The sequence below is a fragment of the Balaenoptera borealis genome (genome assembly GCF_965194805.1).
Source record: "Balaenoptera borealis genome assembly, chromosome: 17".
In the NCBI taxonomy this organism is placed as follows: Eukaryota; Metazoa; Chordata; class Mammalia; order Artiodactyla; family Balaenopteridae; genus Balaenoptera; species Balaenoptera borealis.
The window spans coordinates 35,363,728-35,386,519 of record NC_138876.1 but is presented as its reverse complement, the minus strand read 5'-3'; the positions used below and the strand labels follow the sequence as shown (position 1 = coordinate 35,386,519).

The window sequence follows — 22,792 nt, the reverse complement described above, 5'->3', positions numbered from 1 at the left end:
ACTATGGGAGACGGTATAGCATAATGGCTTTGGATTCAGAAGTCTAGGTTTAACCTGTGGCACTCCACACTTGGAAGGACAAATTCCACTTCTGATTGGCTAGGCTAAAAGTTAGACTATGAAGTCTAACTAAGGAAAAAGTATATTGCGATTAACCAGAATTCACAAATCACTTCAAATTAAATAGCGGGAAAAATATATATAAATCTAAAGAAGGTTCCATATACAATTCGATTGTGAACTGCTCTCTGGCTCACTTATGTATATTTAAGATTGACAAAGAATATTTTCAAATGAAAGAAGTGACAACAAGTAAAAGCCTAACCATGAAATCAATTCTCTACCTAGGCATTTCTATTTCGTATTTTACTGCTTCAACATATTTTTTACATTCACTTATTCTTCAATACTTAAATGGCACTGTGCTAGGCACTGAGAATAGTGAACAAGACAGTCTCTAAGTCTGAGGATAAAATGTCTAGCAGGGAAGACAAGAGAAACAGAATAACACTGCCTCATCATGTCCTTCACTTTTCAATGACTTTTATCTAACCCACTGTATATATGTAAAGATGAGGGCCACAAACATGTGCAGTTAGTTAAGGGTGAATCACTTAAAATGTAAAACTTTAAAGTATACATCTGAAAACTTGCAGAAGTTATTTAGGCAAGGTGTCAATAAATGTCATAAGAAATTGTAACTCATCTTTTATGAGTAATAACTTCTATATCTCTAAAAACTGTTGTTTTACATTTGGGTAACTCACACTGAGAATTTTTAAATTAGCAATTAAGCACCTCTTCCCCCAAGGTGAACACTGAATTTAGCCATAACATCTGATTAAAACAATAACAACGGCAAAAACTACTTTAAAGCTATTAACCAGAACCTACAAGTAACAAGAAGGCAAGATACCAGTAGTCAGGCTGTTTATTGGCCTAATGATAGACTAAAAGGACCAAGGATCAACAGTGGCGAATGTTTCTGGTAAAATGCTGACTACAAGGAGTTGAAAAAGCAAACTCATCACACTGTACCCATTAAATAAATATGCGCAGTTCTTTGTATGTCAATTATACCTCAGTAAAGCTGTTAAAAATAAAAGAAGTTGAGAAAGGGATAAATGACAAACTTTTAAAATCTTCTGATGACATAAAGGTAAGAACCATTAAGACTTAAAAAACAAAAAGCAAGAAAGACTGGATTAAACATTAAATTTGGTTCAAAAAGCTAACTATGAAAGAACAGAATGTCCTCCACCAATTCCCCTACCATCCCTGTTCATGTATGCCACTCCTCCTGTCAAGAGGTGGAATTCATTTCCTTTCTCCTGAGTCCGAGTTAACTTTGTTGTCTTGCTTTAACCAGCAAAATGCAGTGAAAATGACTCCTGTTCCAGTTCTAGGCCTAAACCTTAAGAGGACTAGCAACTTCCCTTTTTGCCCTCTTGGAGCCCTAAGCCAGCATTAAAAAAAAAAAAACAAAAAAAAAAAAAACAAAAAAACTATCTTGCTGGAGAGAAAGGTCAAGTCAGCCCCAGTCATGGAACATGTTTAGTGAAGCCATCTGGATATTTCAGCCCCAGATGAAGACAGCAATGAGTGACCACAACCAACACCATGTGAAAAACTGTCCAAAAGAATCCAGACAAGCCACAGGGTTACAAAAAAGAATAAATCACTGTTTTAGTTTTGATCGGTTTGTTATGCAGCAATAGACAACTGAGAAAAATAATAAAAACATCATTTTCAATAATAAACATGCCATTTTTGACAATCACTTTACATGGATTAATTTGATCCTTCCATAACCTTACCTATGAGGTACAAACTACAATTATCGCCATCTCATAGAAGACAACAAACGGCGCCGAGCTCAAAAACCACAGCTAAGTTGTGAAGGTACAACTCCAACTAGGCAATCTGACCTGTTCTACATTATTCTACATTTTCTCTGCCTCAACAGGATGATATGCCTACTAAGAAGGAGAATATGATTCCAAGATATTAATTAGAAATCAAAATGAAGGATGATGATTCAGTTCTACACTGTGCTGAGGAAACCAAACCTAGAGTATACTGTTCCTTTAAAAATAGGGACTTCCCTGGCAGTCCAGTGGTTAAGACTCCGTGCTTCCACTTCCGGGGGGGGGGGGGGGGGGCACGGGTTCGATCCCTGGTCAGGGAACTAAGATCCCACATGCTGCGTGCCTCAACCCGCCCCCCAGCCCCCACCAAAAGTATCAAGTAAGGCTTTGACAAACTGGAGAGTATCCAGGAAAGCAAGCAAGAGTGTTGATGAAAACTGGAAACAGTCATGAAAACTGAAAGAATATGACATGAATGGCTCCAGAAGACAAGACTAGTTAAATTTGGGCAGAGGTAGATTTCTGCTCAGTATGAGAAAACTTACGAAACAAATTTGGAATAGGCCACCTTGTCAGATAGCAAGTTCTACTCTTCTTACAGAGATTTTCAGGAGAAATGAGAAAAATCACTATTTTTTAGAGATTCACAAATAAGATGTGGTCTCATTCAACTCTAAGATATGGAAGATATAGAGTTCACTGAATTAAGTTAATTGTAACACTACAGAGATGATTAAGTATGTTAACTTATCAAACTAACCAAAGAGAAATAAAAGTTCAATTTTCCGGCTTTAAAAGCCAGAGGAGAAAGGCAAATGTAGGGAGAAGACCATGATGGAAATAAAAACAGAGGGGGAAAAAAGGAAGCAGCACTTATCACAAAGCAGCAGTGACAAGAAAAACTGAAGAAGAGAAAATGAAGAGAGGAAAGAACTAATAGCTATTTTCAACATACAAAAACTTCAGAAAATACCCTGTGCTAAGTATACAACTTCCTATATTTCATTCATGTGTAGTAGTAAAGTAAAGGTGATGACAACTGTGGGACATTGTGAGAATCTGAATTTAAAAGGAGACATAGCATTAATATAAGGAAAGAAGCAAATGAGGTGTCACAATTTCTACTTATAAAACAATGGTTAGGCTAACTACTGATGAACCTTCCACTTGTAAAATTCTCCACATAACACTGACTTTCTAATCTAAATGTAATTTGTAACAGAAAAGGATTTTCAGGTCAAACACAAACTTTAATAACATCTTACACTCAAGCACCTGAGACTACAATGTTAATATTGAGCTGATCTCCATTTTAGCCAGTCAGAGAAAAAAATAACACGAAGGAGCATGTAGTCTAAAGTTAGTACCCACTGCCCTCATGTACATTCCACTGGTAAAAACAGTCACTTGCCTGTATTTAAGAGGGACACTGGGAAATTTGGTCCAGCTGTGTGCACAGGAATTAGAGGGGAGCCTCAGTTTTAGTAAACAGATAGCAGTTTCTGTCACACAATTGATGGAAGCATTTTTTCTTAGTTACTGGTATTGATTATTAATTAATATGAAATTGAAAAGAACTAGTGAAAATGGAAAAATGGTGTGAATTTTTTGTAGAAAAAATTAAAAAGCTAAATCTTTTTATACTCACTACCTATATGATTTTTAAAAAATTTTCACATCAGCATCATATGCTAAATATGAACGTTAAAATGTTATCAAACAATAGGGAGGGAGTAGTTACTTGTCTGAAGAGCAGTTGTACTATATATAGTGTCAATAAGGATCTTGCTGAAATAGAATTTGATTTAGAGATTCACAGTAGTTCCCCTCAAGCAGTTTAAAAAAATGTCTGTGATGACAGCTACTGTCTTTTAAAGGTAACCATGGCCATTTAAAAATACCCAAAATTAATCTGCTGAATTAGAGTTAATGCATATTCTGACTTTATACAGTAGTCATCCCCACTTAACGTTATGTGGAATTGAAAGCATGAGGCCCACATCTGAAATGTCTCTGTAAATGGTTCATAGTCCACAGCTAAATACATGCTATAGTTCTGGAGAGGGCGCTGAACCTTAATCTAATCAATGGATAAATTATGTGGAGCTTGAGATTTTAGAGTTAAAAGATTTTTTTTTTCCTCTACAGCACCATGTACAATTAACCTCTTAGGTTGTAAGAACACTTAAGATATGGGGTCAAGTAATGATTTTTCCCCCAAGCCAGTCAATTTACCCAGGGCAGAATATATTAACAATAGTTTCTAGCACGTGCTTGATCCAAAGATGGTCTACGTAACATCAATGCTTTGACTTTGGAGCGTATTAACATTAAGGAACCACACAAACTGACAGGTTATCTAGTTCTGACTGCCCTTCTTGAGGTAGGCTCAACCTGCCCCCACTAGGAATTTCAATAAACATTCAATTCTAACTGTGGTCAAATATTTCTAATAAAAAGTTTGTAAACTGAAAATCCATCTCTATTCTAGTGATATACCTCTCTCACTGTCCTTTAATATGATTACAGCTTGAAATTAAGAAGAGATCCCACTCTCATCAACTTTGAGATCTCAGGCAAGTTAATCTCTCAGAGCCTTAGTTTTCTCATCTATTAAAGAATTAAATGAAATTTAATTTTATAAAATGATTTTTTTTAATAAAAAATATATTTACAAATGATTAAAATGAAAATCTACTTCAAAAGGCCGCTACGAGGTCTAAATGAGAGTATAAACAGGAAAGCACCAATCACAGCTCCTAAAAGAGTAGGTACTCTACTCAGTTAGATGTAAATATGACATGGGGATCTTGACATCCAAAAAATCTGCTTTAGTGCACTTGTACTCTCAACTTTAGTACTTCAGTTCGGGTTCAGTAATCAAAAATTTGTGTATCTAATAAGAGTGGTGAAATAATGCACAAAAAACCTTTCATTTAAAAACACAGGATTAAAGAGGGCAGGGACTTGCTGAGCTCTGGGCTTCCCCACCTGGTTTTGTGGCGCCTCCTGAAGGTTCTGGTGAAGGAATAAACTGAAGTAATTACAGCAAAACAAAAAAAAAAACAAATCCACAGGATTAAATTATATCAAAGTACGAAAGATGAAGGAAACATTTTCCGTTAGTACTTGGTTCTTTTTACAGCAGACTTGTAAAAGGCACAAGCTTACACTGCTTACTACCTATGTTCAAATCCCAGTTCACTGCTTACTAGCTATGTCAACTTGACGAAGTTCTGAAATTTCTCTGGGCCTCAGGTTTCTCATCTGTAAAAGAGCAGAAAATAGGTGTGACTTCATGAATCCCCCCCCAGCAGGACTCCCAGGGGTCCACAGATCACTCTTAAGAACTGTTGACTGACTTAAAGTAATCTGTACCATTCACCTACCTTTCAATATACCCAGCTCTAACACTATGTTCTCCCTCAAGCCAATTCTCAAAAATATTCAGTTTAGTCCCAGGTCTAAACAGTACGTGCCAGTATGGAATGAAGCGTAAGATATACATCAAAATGTTGTGTGTGTGGGTTCAACTTACAGAATAGTTTGTATATGATCCTACCTGTGTATATTCTTCAAGGACAGAATTGTTTGCGTGGGCACTGCAAGTTCCCAGGAGGATACAAAAAAGATTAGACATTACCTCTGAGGAAGTGGGATGACATCAGAAGAGTTTTGTTTTTTGAACTTTACATCCTATGCTCTGCAACATGTTATCCAGAGCAAGTGTAATTTAAAATAATTATGATTTTGCACCTTTGACTTTTCACATATGTATTCTTAATCTACTTATAGGCTCCTTAGAGACAAACGTTTTGCACACATTAGGCACTCAAACATCAAATCCCCAGGCCGAATTAGTAGACTAATTTGAACAGCTTCATTTAAATATAGCAGAGGAAACTTAGAACAATCTTAAAGGAGAAAAGCCTAACATCGAGAAGACTATCAAAAGTTCATCATCTTACCAAACTTCTAAATATAGTTAAAATAAAATGTAGTAAAAATTATTGAGGTTGATATTGTAGGTTAGATAATGAATATTTTGCTCAAAAAGGAACAATGTTCTGCTTCTTTAAAGACCTAGAAATTGCTCAAAAATGACAGGTGTTTGGGTGCTGTACTAAGCACATATATTCAGAAACAGCAGCCAAAGGGCAGGCTAGGTATATCCTAATATGCTTTCAGGGCCCTTGGATAAGCGCCAGGTACTACGTAATGCCTCTGGAGGGGACAACTAAGGGAGACAAACAACTACAAAACTTCACCAGAGATGGGGTGGGAGGACAGTTCCAAGCAGCAAGGTAGAGTAAATTTGTTTGCAAGTCAGGACACCTAGATTTTGGTACTACAACTCTGCCACCAAGAGGAGTGATGGGAGTTTCAAATACAAAATCATGACACCTCCTCATTTGATCTTCTTGTGCTTCACAGTAGCATTCATTTCAAAACCTTCCTTCCAAATTTTCACCCCAGGAAAGCTCCTCTAACGCAATGAACACATCCCGCCCCCCACCACTATTCCTCACTTGTCCTTTCCTTTTTTTCTTAAATGGGAATCAGACAATGTAGAGAGTAAGGGTCCTTAGACTAAACTTTAAAAAATTAACAAGAACTCATTGTAAACCATTTATATATTTATTTCAGCCCTAAAGAATGACCACCTGCCACTATGCACTCAAATTAAATCACTGGGCTAGTGGCTGTGATTTAGCTTGTCAATTAGAATACATGAAGCCAAGTAATGAAAATGTATTTCAAAGGAAAATCACAAGTTATAGAGCTGGGATTTCTTTCCCCTTTCAAAAGAGTAATCCATTCATTATAAAATTACATAACCCATTTAAAAAGGACTTCGGCAAACTATATTTAGTTCTAACCTTTGATAAAGTAATCATACTTATGGGGCATCTATCTTTAAAAAAAAAAAATTTATACTTTTACACCACAGGGTGTTTTTAGAAGTCCTCCCTGCTGTTTAAATTAGAAAATATAATGTCCTATCTAAAGATAATGGTTCAGTAACAGAACAACATGTGTCTCCTAATACGATGCACCAAGGAGGGCACGATATCATTTCCAGGAATTCTTCCCCAAAATGCACAATCTGAGTTTACTCATGAGGGATCACCAGACAAATCCAAATTGAGGGATATTCTACAAAACAACTGGCCAGTACTCTTGAAAAAAGTGGCAAAAGGCAAGGACTGAAAAACTGATCCAGATTAAAGAAGAGTAAGGAGACATGACAATGAAATGCAAACTGTGATCCTGGATTGAATTCTGGACCAGAATTAGGCAATTATAGTGGTATAATTTGTAAGTGCTATAGGTTATATAATAGTTTATTTTATCCATTATTTTATTAATTTATTGATTTTGATCATTATACTGTAGTTACACATGTTAACATTTGGGGAATCAGGTAAAGGATATATGGGAAAACTTGAACTTATTTCAAAATAAAAAGTTAAAAAATAAATGGTTAGAAAGGCAGTTTAATTACCATATGTAGAAGAAGCTATTTTCCCTTTTGGTTAGTTAATATTACACTTATATAAAAGTAAGTTTTAAAGAAAAACCTTCTTAATAGGACTATTTCTGGGGGACTTCCCTGGTGGGGCAGTAGTTAAGAATCCACCTGTCAATGCAGGGGACACGGGTTCGAGCCCTGGTCCGGGAAGATCCCCACATGCGGCGGAGCAACTAAGCCCGTGTGCCGTAACTACTGAGCCTGCGCTCTAGAGCCCACTGAGCCACAACTACTGAGCCCGCACGCCTAGAGCCCGTGCTCCACAACAAGAGAAGCCACCGCAATAAGAAGCCCGTGCACCGCAACGAAGAGTAGCCCCCACTCGCCGCAACTAGAGAAAGCCCATGCACAGCAACGAAGACCCAGTGCAGCCAAAAATAAATACATAATTTTTTTTTAAAGTGATTAAGAAAAAAAGTGATTATTTCTGGAAGATGGCATTATCAGTGAGTTTTGCTCTCCACCCTTATACACTTTATGTGCTCATCTATGTTTTTCAAATTTCCTTATTGGGCTGGTAAAACTTGTATTTAGGAGAAAAAAGTCACAAAAATAAGTGATGCGTTTGCAAATAAAAATGAGGGGTGGAGAGGAGGTTCCCACTTTGTCTTGGAGAGTATTCCAACAATTGCTTATACTGTTAAATTTAATTTCCATTAATTAATATACATTAAAAAGTCACTAAGCAAACAGTAAATAGTCCCAGAATATTAAACCAAAAGAATCAACCTCTAATGAGACATTTACGGACTGCAATTTGAAAACATAGCTGGGCAAGTGTCTCCTTTGACTTGATTTCACCAGATGTGTGCACGGGAAAGACCAAGCCTCTACACCCATTGCTCTGTTTTAGACTGTACTATCATGGCCCTCTTCCCTAACACAAAGGAAAAGAGGCCAGGATATAGATACTAGGCTTTCATACCAATCAGGCACAAAAAATGCCAATGGCTGAAAGGGAAAAGGTGCCAAGAACTTGAGGCACAAGGCCCTCAAGTGTGATTCTTGCTATTTTCATTTAAGTATAGAATCCTAAAATATAGTCTAAAACTAAAGCCATCACTTTTAATGAAATTAAACAAAGTGGTAATTTTTCCAGTTACAAGATGGGATTTAACCTTCTCTAAAAAACACTTCTAACTTCTCTAATGTCCAACTCATTAAACAATTCAAATACATGAAATTCCAATGCAACAAAAATTGGGCACTCCTCATAAATTAAATGCAACAGGATCTCTCCTAGATTAACAAACATGCATACAGGTCACGCAACTGGACAAAGTCTTATTTTGCTTCAGCTTCTTGATCTGTGAAAATGAAAAAGCTAGGGTAGATGCTCCTTCAAGCCTCAAATCCAATGATCCTATAAAATTCACCTCCCAATTTATTTTATTATTCAATTAAAAATCTCAAAAGCCCCACAAATGTCATTTTAAATAATATCCTCAATATGAAGTTTAATTCAAATTCTACAGCACAACGTAGAAGTTCACAATTCTGGTCCTGCACAATTCCCTTGTGCACAGAGAATTTTCCCAGAACTTTCACTTTATTCTGTAGAGCCCCTGAGACTTTTATCATTCCTAAAGTCTCAAAATTCTAAAAAGCAAACAGCTATTTTCGTTGCAACAAAGGCCCACCAATTTAGAAATTATTCTCTTACTCCCTCTTGTGGCTGCATTGCTTTCCTTTCTTTCAATTGCAACTCCACCAGTTGCTTCCAAAAGTCCTCCACCAAAACTGCTAATGAATTAGATGGTGTCAAGAACTAATTTGGTAGGGATCTGAAGACTTTCTGTGCACTCACCTTTCTGTGTAATGTTGGCACACAGTAAAATTTTAGGTGTTCTATAAATGATAAAGTCACATAGATATGAAGGGACAGAGCTTCTTAACTTCAAGGATGGAATCACAGAGGACTCTGACCAGTCACTTAACTGAATGCATTTTCCACTAATAAGAAATAGATGGCAAATCTGCACCATCTAACTTTTAAAATAGCAACAAGGAATTTGATAAAGGCAAGATATATTATTCTCTGGTGTTTAAGGAATGTTGAAACCAGCCTAAAATTTCATTTTAATTCTTGCTAAAAAGCCAGAGTAGTTGGCTCCCTGATTCTTACCAAAAATGAAACAAAAGATAACCACATAAAAACTCAATGCTGATAGAAAGCCTGGAGTGTTCTAAAATGGTTTTTTTTGAAAATTAGTATTTTAGTCATATTTGAAATGTACCCCCTAAGGATTAAAAGATGGTGAAAAGTACCAAAAAGAAATTATTGAGCATTGAGTGATAACTGCTAAAACTGTCTGACACTAGGGGGCTTTCCTTCTCCCCTTCCCCAGAGCCCTTCTCAGAGCCGGCATTAATGTTGACCTACTTGGGCTGAAGTTTCTCACCAATCAAGGCCCCATTTCCCAATATTTCCATCACAAAGCACTTTTTGTTTTAAAAAACCTCATTTTTTATAGTGTTTTTTTAAACTTGCACATGCACATTGTGTGTTATTATAATTCCTTAGTGGGACCAGATTATCAGCCACTTTTAAAAAGGAAGGTTGAAGACCAGCTAGCTCTTCTGAATTTGACCAACACACAGTACTTTCCCCTCTAGGTTGTTGAGATTCTTTTTATGAGCAGAGGCTTTTTATATTTATTATGTTTTTCTTTATGCACAGGGCTTATAAAGTAGCAAGTAATCAATAAATATTAAATTTAAAGTTTAAGCAGTTTATTAAAATTCTCTTAAATTTAATCTAAAATTAATAAATCAAGCCACAATGAAGTGATATCAAAGAAGCACAAAAGAAGGTAAGCAGTATATTTGCTATCTACTATTACCACGGGGATGTATTAACTCTACATAAAATATCCTAGAGGTAGATGCTATTATTATTTCCATTTTGCAGATGTGGAAATAAGAGTCACAGAGATGTAATACCCTGCCCAGAGTCATAAAATGAATTTAAAAAATTCAAACACCAAAAGTCTTCATAGTGTGTGCTAGGTTGTATCACCCCTTTAAAGTAGAGCAGCACACATTATAGTTTATTTTTTAGAAATATTACATAAGATTATTCTTCAAGTCTTATCCCTATGATCCAATTAAATTTAAGTCTGATGATAATCCTCTTATCAGATGGAAACTATCAAATGGGAAACTGAAGGGAAAAGTCATTACTGTTAACAAAGTGTTATGATCCGTTTGATGTCTTATTTCCAAACATCTTCTAAACACCGTAGTAAAATACTCATCAAATTATTGACTTGAGAATTTGCTTGTTCTAAGAATACTACTGCCTACCTATACACTGTCCTCAACTGTCAATTTCCCAGAATCACATTTTAAAGGTAACGTGTTTTGAGTAGGATTTTCATCACGTGTCCCTTGGTTGAATGTGGTCCAAGTATTCCTTTGAAATTCTGGGCAATGGTGTTTAATGTATGTTGTTTTAAGGAGCAAAAATAATTATGAGTTGACAATTCATGAGTCTTGGATCAACAAGAGAAGTAGATTTTTCTCAGAAAAGCATTTGTATTTAATCACTTAGATGAGAAACATTCAAATCACCACTGGGTTCCTTGGTAATACCGCTAATTTAAAAAAACTCGTAGATCCTGAAACTTGTTTGCGAGATGGAAGTTAACCTCCACTAAAACATTTCTAACTTCTCTAATGATGTCCAACTCATTAAGCAATTCAAATAAATGAAATTCCAATACTACAAAAATTGCACCTTTTCTAGGTTTTAAAAGAATGAACATGCATACAAGTCAACCAATTGGACAAAGTCTTAGTTTGACTTACTTAACTCTATAGATTAACATTTGACTGACTGTCCTTACATTCTTACTTTGCCATCCTACCTGTAGCTAATACCATTGTAACTGTATTTTTATTTGGGGGAGAAGGGAAGAAAACTCACAAATTCTGTTGAAAGAAAGAAACAGCTTACATGCTGAAACCTTTTAGTTATCTATTCCAATACAAACAAACGTGAATGTGCCATGCAACAGGACCATACTGGTAGAAGTCAGATATATTCAACCATGCTTTGTTGCCCCCAAGTTCCACATTATAGCAAACTAACGTCAACAGAAAAAAATTAGTGAAATCTGCCAAGATATAAGACTATTTTATACTACATCACTACTTATGTCACATTATACCTTACCAGAAAATGCAAAACTATATCAGTGACAAACGACAACTGCTACCGCATAGCAATTTTTACAGATACAAGTTTTTCATCATTATAGGGAAATGCTCACTAGAGAATAAAGGAGAATGACCTGTTACAAAGAAATGTACTTAGTACAATGGGAACTGATAAGAATGTGGTGGGCTAAGCATGCCATTTCTCCCAAGCCAAATTCAAATTTGTGCCACCTAAATATTAAGCGTATCATATTCTTCCTTCAGCATACTTTACATATTAAATACCACATATGTCAGTGGTCCTGTTTTTAGGGGGAATAAAGAAATAGAGCCAATCTTCTAAAGTTCAAAAACAACATGGACATCAAAATTAAAATAAGTTACAAATCAGAGTAATGAAACCCTCAGGAAACCCTTGGGCCATAAAGATGGGAATTAGCAATGGCCTGTGTCAGGGAAAGTAAGACCACCAAACTAGAGCTGAAGGCTTTATAGAGGGTATTCTGGCAAAGATGGAGCAAATGAACAGAAGGAAAGCACTGTTTTATAAAAAGGTAAGAAGAGTAAGAGCTGTCTGTATATAGCATAGAACCGGGAAAAGAACAGTAAAGATAGCAAGTCCGAGTGAATGACCACCACTAGCTGTAAAAGGTTTACAATTTAGCTTCTGTCCATTAAAATTAGGTCAAGTTTACCCTTCCTTACACCATCACTTTCTTGCCAATATGCTTCTGAGTGGGAGAGTAAGGGGTAGAACTACTACTAACTAGTACAATGGCAATGGCAAATAATCCTGGGTACTACCCACGGGAGTGCACCATACAAATGAGTATCAACAATGTAAAGGGTTGAGAACCTATGATGTAGGCAACACAGCAATAACTTGCAATCAGAAAATGAAGTCAAAGTTGAGCCCAAGATGTCATTTTGATTAAGTCTAGAAAATGTGCTAAAAATTAAGAGGTTAGGAAGGACAGGTAGTTTCAAAAGGAAGATGAACTCTTGCTTGTAGCACGTTGAGATTGACAGCAATTCTAAATCCTCTAAAGAGCAGTGTTCATTCTCAATGTAAAACCCTAATAAAGAAAAGAGCTATGGAAACCAGGATGAAATCACAAGAGGAATATCTCAGGAATTCTAGAAAAAAAATTCTAATGCTTATTAGAATTTCAATGGACTACATTAAATTTTTAACTTAGCTGACATCAGAACACCCGTAATTGACTTTAAAAAAATTTCTCATACACACAAATGTTCTTCAGTATAACTGTGTCAAAGATCACCTATTTTGGAATAAAAAACTTGTGGTCAAATTAATCTAAATGGTCCAATAACATTTAATTTAATATTATAAATGAAGAACTATTTCACATACTGGGCTCCCTCTATGTGGTAGAACCAGTCATCAGATATGAAAATAGGTATTATATTCATGGGGGGGAAAAAAAAACCCTATGTCTTTCATAGGTTAAAGCCCCAATTCCAAACAAAACCCCAAGGTTAATATATAAATGATGATAAACTATGATGGAGGGCACTGAGAATCTGTTTCTGACATTAGTAAAAGGCGAAAGTTAGTCCAAAGAACAGAACCGGATGATCAGAAATCAAAAAAATTGGTCAAATCAAAAGCTCTGATTTTCTTTATAAAAGCAGAATTGTTTTTGCATGTCTATCAACACACCTTGTTAAGAGGCAAAATCTGGTGTCATTTCCTTTGCCTGAAGTTTTCATATGGCCATTAAGTCCCACATTCCTTAATTTATAACATAGTAGACCCTTCATGATCTAACCAGTACCCCTCTCTCTCCTCCTCATCTCTTGCAAAATTATTGGAAAAGGCTTTTAAATAAAGCAATGTTCCCACCTACTGTTCCGAAAGAATGAACCATCACTTAATTTGCTGTATTAACCAAATCCTACTTACCTAATAGACTGGCTTTACATTAGGCCTTTCATTCCTAAGTAAACATCAATCATGTCCATGACTTTGGGCTAAATACTTCAGATAGGTTTTTCGGCTACTCTCTGGAACTCCCTTCAGCTTCTATCAGCAGTTATATCCTTACTAAGAGTCCCATATTTGTTCCCCGAACTATGCCATTATACTTGGCTATAATTACTTAAAATGGTATGTTACTTAAGTGTTATGAAATTTAAGTATGAAAAGAAGTGTTCCTATGAAAACTAAGCTGAATGCGTCGAACGACTGGTTTTGAAAGGAGAGTCACACACTCTCACACACACACACACGCACACCACTTGGGTTATTCAAACAACTAAAAGATTAGAAAAGTTGCATATTTCTAGGATTATGAACTGATTACTCTTCTAGCTTTTAAGTTCTCACTCTGCTATGCAAACTCAAACAGCATTTTGTAATGGATGCATCTATTTTAGGGGTATCTAGTAAATTATTTTCAAACTGTGGATCTATGCATATTCAGAGAAAAGGTCTTAGCTCCACATTAGCAATGGGCAAATGAACATACACATCTGTTTTAATTGAAAATAAATGTTTAGACCAAGTATGAACACATACTTGAACCACTTTCCAATTAACCAACTAACTTGGGTCTTCTACCGTACCACTGTTGAGGTGTTACCAGTAATATTTCTTTACTGATAAAGTTGGGTTTTTAGAAGAAAAAATGAAAAGCAAAATTACTCTCCATATGCTATTACAACTCTAAGGTAGCTTTATTTTCCCTCCTTTCTAATTCAAAAGCCTCTGCTAGGGCTGAATACAATTTCTTCCTCTTTCTTGGGCAGATTAGATGCTCAAGTGTGCACGTTCCTCCTCTACTTTAAGATTTTACTCAGGTTTTTTGTTTTAAGTCCTATTTTGAATCCTTTCATCTTTTCCTCTTAGTTCACTTTTCACTATCTTCACAGCTCATCTAATCACTAAACATCTCTAGGTCATCTATATCTCCTCCTAGAACAGGCAGGAAAGACTTCATTCTTATCTAAGTATTGCTATGCCAGAAAAGGACAGGTAACCTGTTGCTCTTGATCAAGTTGTTATTCTTCCCCTTCCCACCAAATGGCAAACATCTACCTTTCCTTTCTTTGTTCCTTTATTTTCTTTCATTTACACTTCACACACCTCAGACTTCCCAAATATACAAAATACCCCACCAGGGTCAATATTTAATGGTTATCATGAAAACTCTTTTAAAAAGACTACTGAATTTTATTCCCAAAAAGACTATCCAATGTACTCCTTCCTGGAAGGGACTGTTGCTATCTGCTATGTCACATAAGGTCTTTGTACTGAAACATACCAAAAGCAGTTATTTGACAAAAACATGTAAATATATACAGTCGTGAAAATGAATATGACACTGCAGAATTCTTCTGAGAAGCCCTTATTCCAATAAGTGAACTGCCTAGTAATTTTCAACTTAAAACTCTATATAGCAGTTTTTAAAGCCTAAGACACATATTAACACATTATTGACCAGGGGATTTCTGCAGAAACTAACGCCTGTGGCCATAATACGTCTCTGGTCAAAAATGTGTTAACATATTCAGACTAGGAAGGACCCCAAAGCTGCCTGGTTTCCTAGCTTGCTCCTGCTTAACGGCAGTTCTATGAGCTAGAGATAAAAACCAGTGCCCAGCAACCACACCTTAAAAACCACACCTTAAAAACGTAGAGAAGCATAATAAAATGGAACGCAGTCAAGTTAACTGAATCACACAACTACTGTTGCCAACTGTTACAAATGGCAGACTCATGATTTTACTGATTTGTGAAAGGAAGCCATTCTTTACCTTATACCAGTGGCTTTCAATTTTTAAATGAAACCTTTGAAAATTTTCTGGCCAGTATGGGCCCTCTGCCCTAGAAAAATACACAATTTTTAAGGCTTCTTGGATCTTTTAAATCCCATTCTTGGACTCCTGAGTTAAGAGACCTCTATATTATTAGAGGCAGGTTTGTACTATTGTCACTGCTTTAAACAGAAGCCCAAAACTGAGATAAATTGGGGCACTAAGAGTACCTGATTTTCTTTCTCCACAACAATGCTAAGGGGTAGATATTATTCCCATTTAATTGAGCTCAGTTTTCTCTGAGGGATTAAAGATTTCTTTAGGCCACTCGGCTATTCAACGGTAAAAAGTCGGTTTGACTCAAAACCTGGAGCTCTTTTTACGACGCTACATTCTTCTTTGAGTTTGAATTAGGTTCAATCTAGTATGCATATCCTCATTTCATTTTCCATTTCATCATGTTCAAGATAAACTACCCAATTTTTTGGCTTCTTGTGAGTTTAGGCAGAAGAGGTGTTGATCCCCTCCCCCACTAACACGAGAGCTTTTGGTCTAAGATCTGGTAGAAAAGGCAGACTGCATTAGTTCACAATTTAACGACACCAGGAAGAAAACTGCAAATTTTCTGGCATAAAGAGAAGTCCATGTTGTGAAGAATAAAGCCAGTGACCATTTTCCACAGTAATGCTCTAAAACTTCTGTCCAAAGTAACATGTTCCCTGCTCTTTCTCTGCTTAAGTAAATGGTATAAATTAAGCAAACACTTGATAAAGTGCACATAACCAGAATGGCGGTAACCTAATAATGGACTAAAGAGCTCTTCAGAAAAACTTTGAACCGTGGAGGTTAGTTCCCACTAATAGGAAGAAAGAGAATATGTTCTTAGCCAGTATGACACAGGTACTCAATAGAACAATGAAGTCTGGTTCATCACCGATGCCAATAATGTTAATTCTGAAAAGGAATTACCTGCTTGTTTTCCTCAAATTAAAAGTCAAAGTTCAGAAAAAAACTAGAGTAATGAAAATTGTAACTGGTTATATTTTTATAAGTAAGATATTGAGATATAATTAAGCACACTTTCATTAATCATCAAGTAAATCAGTTCAAACAATTTTTTTCTCTAGGAGAAATAACAGTTCTGCTATATTTTACTCTTCCATTTTACTAAAAAGGGGAAAAGGAATTTTATGCAAGATGTTTCCAGAGTCAACATGACCTGCCTGAAAAAAGATGACAGGGAAAGAAAGAAGCCTGCCTGTAACGAATCACAGTATCTGTAAATATCGAATTTTCCCAAGTTGAAACAGAAAAGGCCTTGGAAAATTAGCAGTGCTGCTGACCTAGTTCTATTATCCTCTTTTCCAAAAGAAGCCTTTTTGCTCATTTACTTAACAAATACTTGAGTATCTACTATATGTTAGGAGGCATGAGCCATGCAAAGATCACTAATGGAGCTTTACTTTAGAAAAGACTAAGGCGGGAAGCAAAAGCTTGTTTAGGATTCTCTGAGTCTTTTGTATAATAAAAGAATTAAACTTTCATTTATCTATACTTTCCAAGTGGAAATTTCGTTTAGACTTGGTAAGAAGCCAGTGCTATTCTGAAGAACATGGGTAGTGACCAGTATGAAACCCCCTTAATAATCATATCAACAAGGAGAAGCTATTTAGAGATTAATCCAGTTATTCTCACCCACTGATCCTATTTTTTTTCCTTGATAAGGAAACCAAAGGGAAGTAAAGTTAAAACTGCTATAGTCTTTTCCTAGGAAAATCCTCACAATGACAGGACCTTTTATACTTCTTGTGTGGAAAACATGCAAATACCTACCTGGAATCGCAAATAAGCTGTAAGTAGAGGGTAAATGTTACTGCGTACCCCATTTATTCCTAAAATTGACTTTTGTCTTAAGGGAAATTATAACTTGTAGCAAACTCTTTGAAACCAAAATAAAAATTATTTGATCTATTAGGTGTAATAATTGGAGGAAAAACATCAGAGCGAACAAAACTCAGTAACGTACACAGGTACTAATCAGTAAACAGAGCAAGGTGGGAAAAGCTCGACATGTTCTATATTATAGGAAAATATCATATTTTCAAATTTTAAATATTCTTATTACCTTAGCAAACCACAAGATGAGCATTTGTCATTTAGTATAAATAAAAGCCAGAACTCCCTTCTCATCTTAGAAATGAATGATAGCTATCAATGTAAAGATTTCAAGTAAGCAATCAAAAACAAACCACACACAAGACAGATACCACATAAGACTGTGCGCCCACGTTAAGATAAAAAATATTATTGTTCTTTAAAAAGATAGCCTAAAGAAAATTATCATTTAAGAAAAAAAGTCATAATTTAGGAACTGAAGATAGTCCATTAGTCTCAGACTAGTATAAAGGAATCATAATACCATTATAACTTTAACAAAAACTCCAAACCCACAACATGAGAAATAATCCTATATCGCTCGTTACAGTAGTTCTTCCGTGAACAAGGTTCAAATAATTAAGTAGTGCAGCTGGATTTGCAGAGGAATTGGGATACTGCATCTCTCTATATACCAGAGCCCTGCCATACTGAGACCCAATGTGTAACCTGAAATCCTGAAATACAAGAGAAATCATTTAGTAAAACCCACTTCAAATATTATTCCAAAAACTCCTGCTTCATTAAAAGGGGAAAGTATTAGTGTATATAGGTTGTTACATGCTAAATGGTTGGATCTCCTACCAATTTATCCTCAGATTTAAACTTTTCTGACACAGAAAATCATCATTTGTAGGAAAATTTTAAAATTAACCAAAATGTAATGTTCAATTCTTTTAAGCTATTTAGAGAAGCAGTGCTTCAACAAGTAGATACTGAATACTTAAAATACTTCTTGAATGAACCTGGAAAAATCAAGCTTCAGTTTTTCATAATCTTTTATTGTGGTTGTCAGTGTTCAAAGTTGACCTCCAACACTTAAATGCAGGAAGAGGCAAAAGCAACTGTGAAGCCAGTTTTCTGCATGGCTGACTCTTTACATTAACATTATAGTGGCTAATCCAGGGAAGGCTATTAAGTCTACAGTGAGTCTCCTGTTACATCTTACCTAAAACAGGGTATGTAAAATTCCTGCATCCATATATGTACTTTAAAGAAAATCAGCTCTAGAACTACTACAAATATTCTAACCATAACTGAAATGATATACTATTACTTTACCTTTTCAATTAGAACAAAAAACACTACTAATCTATTTGAACTGATTGATAATCATCTTTGCATTTACCTTATACAACTGTCTTAACATCTTTTAGTAATGACACCCTGAAAGACTTGTAAATCTAGAACACCCCATTTTTAAAAGGAAAAGAAAAACCAAAGAAAGAAAAAGTTGAGAGTACCCTAACTGATACGCATTACAGGAACTCTATATTATAGCGACGCTAAACTGAATGGTTTGATTCTCACCAGTACATCATTGCAGATATCTCTTAGCTCGGTCTCAATTTTCTCTCTGTATTCTCGAGCCATCTGCTGTTTTTTCTCAGCACCTTCCGTCTTTTGCTCAATACTTGAGACGACCCTCCAAGATGACCTACGGGCTCCTACAACATTTTTATAAGCAACTGAGAGAAGATTCCTCTCCTCGTTGGATAATTCAGCTCCTTGCTCAGTTACAGACTTCATGCAGGCCGCCATGTCGTCATATCGCTCAGCCTGCTCGGCCAGTTTGGCCTTCTGCACCAGCTCATTTTTATCCATGACTGGATGTTCTGCCGGGGAAAAAAAAAAGTAGCATTTAGATATTTTTTTCCATTAAAACAAACAGACTGAAAATTATACCTTTTGTAAACAAGCTATGTTAACACCTCAAACCTAATTACCTATGGAAGATTTTTTACATGAGAAATTTAATGCAACCTCACAAAAGAATGCTAAGAAAAAAAAAAAAAACCTGGCAAGCTCAGCATGCAGAGGGTACATTTAAAGCCATTAACACTGGTTTAGCAAAACTAAAATTGCATTACCTCATCTTTGTTCAGAAGATCCTAATTTCACAAAAGGTTAAGCACATTTCACCAAGAGGCGGCCTTAAAAACCAACCGTTATCTTACTTGGTCAAAATCTCAACTCCAGTTTCAAGTATCACTAAATAATCCAAAATTAAGCAGCTTTTAGTGAAAACACCACCTATGAAGAACATTATACTATCACACTCCCAGAATCACGATACCTGTCAGTTGAATGTAATTCATGTCCTTTTACTTTGTTAATAGCTACGCTTGTCAGGAGTGTTTAAATTTTAGTTGGTATCACCCCCACCCCAAGTCCACTGATCTTTGCAACAGCTGATCGTAGCATGCCAATTTTCTGTGAGAAATGACCAAACTGCTTGTTTTAAGATACTGTGAATGTAAAACCACCACCAAGGATCAATACATAACTGACCCTAACGTTTCATTTATCTGTACCTTGTTATATGCACACAGGCTTAAAAAATAACACCCATGAATCCTGGAACTTCATTCTTACTATCTGCGAGCACTAAAATGTATATATTAAGTGCTTCCCGGTGTCACCAGTGTTTCTGATGTCATTGTTCAGTTTAAATGCAGAATTACTGCATTGTTCCTAGTAGTCAAAATTTAATTGAATACATTATCACCCAAGCTGCCCTTATATCGTAACTTCCTAATTCTTTCTCATTTTAAAGCTCCTTCGACTTTTCAATTTCCCCCGTTTTACTACTCCTTAAGATATCCTTCTGAAAGGTCCTAAAGCAGCACAGAAAGCTACTAACCCATACAGGGGTCCCACAGGGTACAGGATTTATGATGAACAGAAGAGTCACTGTCATTCACTACGGGAAATGACTCCCTTTCTTTACCTTCCCAGGGAAATCCCACAATACTTTCTTTTTAAAAAACCAAATCGGCACAGGTCCTCTGTGTTTGAACAAGTGATTAGCGAGCTTGAATGGGAACTAGACTGTTTCAATGAGAAAATTAAAATTTGTGATCGCATAACCTCCCCACCCCCCTCTTCTTGAAATTACTAATTTCTCCCCTAGGAACTCAAAAACGCTCTCGGACTAACGCTGCTTCTAATGAAAATTATCTAAGACCAGTACAAAGGTTTCTCTCCCCAACCCCTCGGGTACAAGCGGGAAATGGATTAGGTTTCTTAGAATAACCAGCGCTCCAAGGACTGGCCGCACCCATTTAACCCTTAACCGGCCTAAGACGTCGAGGAGGGTGAAATGAAAACGGGCCGACTGCGACTTTAAAGTGCAAACCCTTCCGTCCGCGCCATCCGCAACCCCCCTCCTTGGCTCCGCCCAAGCTGGTGCCTCCGCTCGGTCCCCGAGTCTCCCTCTTTGTCATGGCGGATCTGTGTCAAGGAGCCCAACCTACTGCCGAGTGTTAATTCCCCCACCGGGGCCGGAGGGAGGAGCCGCGCGCCCCCGCCCGAGCCGGGGAGGGGGAGCCGCCCGCGCCGGGGGCACCGACGCCAGCGCCGCCCGCAGAAGCGGAACCAGACGGGCCGGCCGCGGACACACCCCACTCTCCCACCGGCGTCCGTCCGCCACCGGCCACCGCGGGTGCTTACTTAGTCTACGGGGATCCGACAGCTGCGGCAGGTGGGGGAGGGGCGAGCCACACCCAGGCGAGCCGGGCCACCGCCGGCTGTTATGCTCCGGCTCACCCGCCCCGCAGAGCGAGGTCCCCGTCTACACACCCAGACCAGGACCCTTCAGTTTCAGCCCCCGCGGGAGCGAGCGAGACACGCGGCCCACCGTCTTCCCCATCCCCATCCCTACCTGGGCTCCCAGCCCCCCTGCACCCGGACACAGAAAGCCAGCCCATCCCCCACCCCGCCAGGAATATTCAAGTCCCCCCCCCGCGGAACCCAGGAAATTCGGCTCTGGGTCGCGGGCGAGCCCCACCCCGGAGCCGGGTCGCCCGAAGTGCGGCCTCGCCCAGGTCTACCTGGCGGGCGCTTCCGGGCCGCCCCGGCTCGCAGCCCGGTGCTCGGGCCTCCCGCCGCGCCACCGCCCGGGTGGGGGAGGGCTGGGTGCCGCCGCCGCAGCGCGGGGCGCGGAGGCTGCGCCGAGGAGCGGGCGGGAGAAGCAGGGGAGGGGAGAGGAGGGGGAGGCGGCGGGGAGGGGGCGGCCTCACCTGCGCCACTGCAATGCCCGCAGCCGCCGAGTCATTATCTCAGGCGGAAGCGGGCAGCGGGGCGGCGCTGAGGAGGGAGCTTCGGGGGCGCGGGTGGGAACGGATCGCAGCCGGCGGTGCCTCGGCCACCCCCGGGAGCCGGCGACCGGGCGGGTCCAGGGGATCTGGCGTGTGGGCGCCCTTCCCACCAAGGGGGACGGGACCGGGGCCGGGCGCTCATCGCGGCCGAGGCGTTGATGCGGAAGCAAGTAGCCCGAAGCAGCCGCGAGCCGCCCGCCCGAATCCAGCGGAAGAGAAGCCGCCGCCCGTCTCCGCCTGAGGAGACTCCGCCTCAGCCCAGCGCCGCTCCCGCCGGGCGAGTGGGGCTGAAGGGATGCGGAGCGGGGACGGCCCCCGCGCTTTCGGAAGGCTGGCCTGGGACAGGAAGGAGCCGGGCGAGGCGGCGGCGGCCGGGTCCCTTACCTGTGTCCGGAGTGGGTGGCGACGGACGGACGGGGCTCAGCGGTCTCTGGGCGGCAGCGGCGAGGCTGAGACTCTGTCCCTGGATCTCGCTGCTCACAGGCTACAGCCGCTCCGCAGACACGGGGTTTCCTCCAATCACCAGCCCCGGCAGCAGGGGCGCCACACGCACGATGACGTCAAACGCTGCTATGGCAACCGTTGATTGGTGCCCACAGCTCAGGGGGCCCAGAGCAACCGCCGCTCCCCAGCGCGCGGCCGTCTTGCCCGCCCGCACTAGAGGGCGAGCGGAGGAGCGCGCGTCCTCTCCGCTCCCAACACTCCTCCCCAGCCCGCTCGGCTTCCAGCTTCTCTACTCCTGTCCTGAGTGCGCCTGAACAGGAAGCTCTTTTTTTTTTTTTTTTCTCCTGGCCACCAATACCCCCACCCCTCACTCGCCTTCCCTTCGGATCCCCCCGCTACCTCCGCCGGCTCACTCTTCTAAACCAGCCAGCAGGAAATTTCTCCCCACCCCCACCGTAGCTTTTCGTTCGATCCTTCTGCGCCTGCGCCAGTTACTCTCTCTAGAAGGGGCTCCCGTTCAGCAACATCCGGGACCTTTCACATCCTCCCCCCACCACCACCTCCCAGCCGCCTGGCCCGCCCCGCCCTCCGTGTTTCGCGGTGGTAGCTGCCCCCGGGGCCATCCGAGGGGCGGGATTACGAGAGCGGCTCCGCGGCGCGGGCGTTATGATCTGGAGTTGAGGGGGTGGGAGGGCGCGGTCAGAGGGTCGGGGAGGGGCGTGGTGGCGCGCTACCCCGCTAGCCCGCCGCTC

At 39.5% G+C, this 22,792-nt stretch overlaps 1 protein-coding gene across 3 annotated transcripts in view; it reads right to left on the bottom strand.

Annotated features, from left to right (window-relative positions):
- The window catches only part of YWHAZ (tyrosine 3-monooxygenase/tryptophan 5-monooxygenase activation protein zeta), a 32,069-nt gene extending 9,532 nt beyond the window's left edge, over positions 1 to 22,537 (bottom strand). Inside the window, exons 1-2 of one of the 3 annotated variants that reach the window (XM_082364455.1) lie at positions 21,981 to 22,537; positions 18,808 to 19,112 (exon numbers count right to left, since the gene is read on the bottom strand). In XM_082364455.1, coding sequence (XP_082220581.1) covers positions 18,808 to 19,101 — 294 coding nt within the window. In that variant the 5' untranslated portion in view covers positions 19,102 to 19,112; positions 21,981 to 22,537. Of the gene's footprint in view, positions 1 to 18,807; positions 19,113 to 21,329; positions 21,353 to 21,518; positions 21,541 to 21,980 lie in introns of those variants that run through there. The other 2 variants (XM_082364457.1, XM_082364456.1) reach the window with 2 other exon arrangements.
- Positions 22,538 to 22,792: the final 255 nt, after the last annotated feature.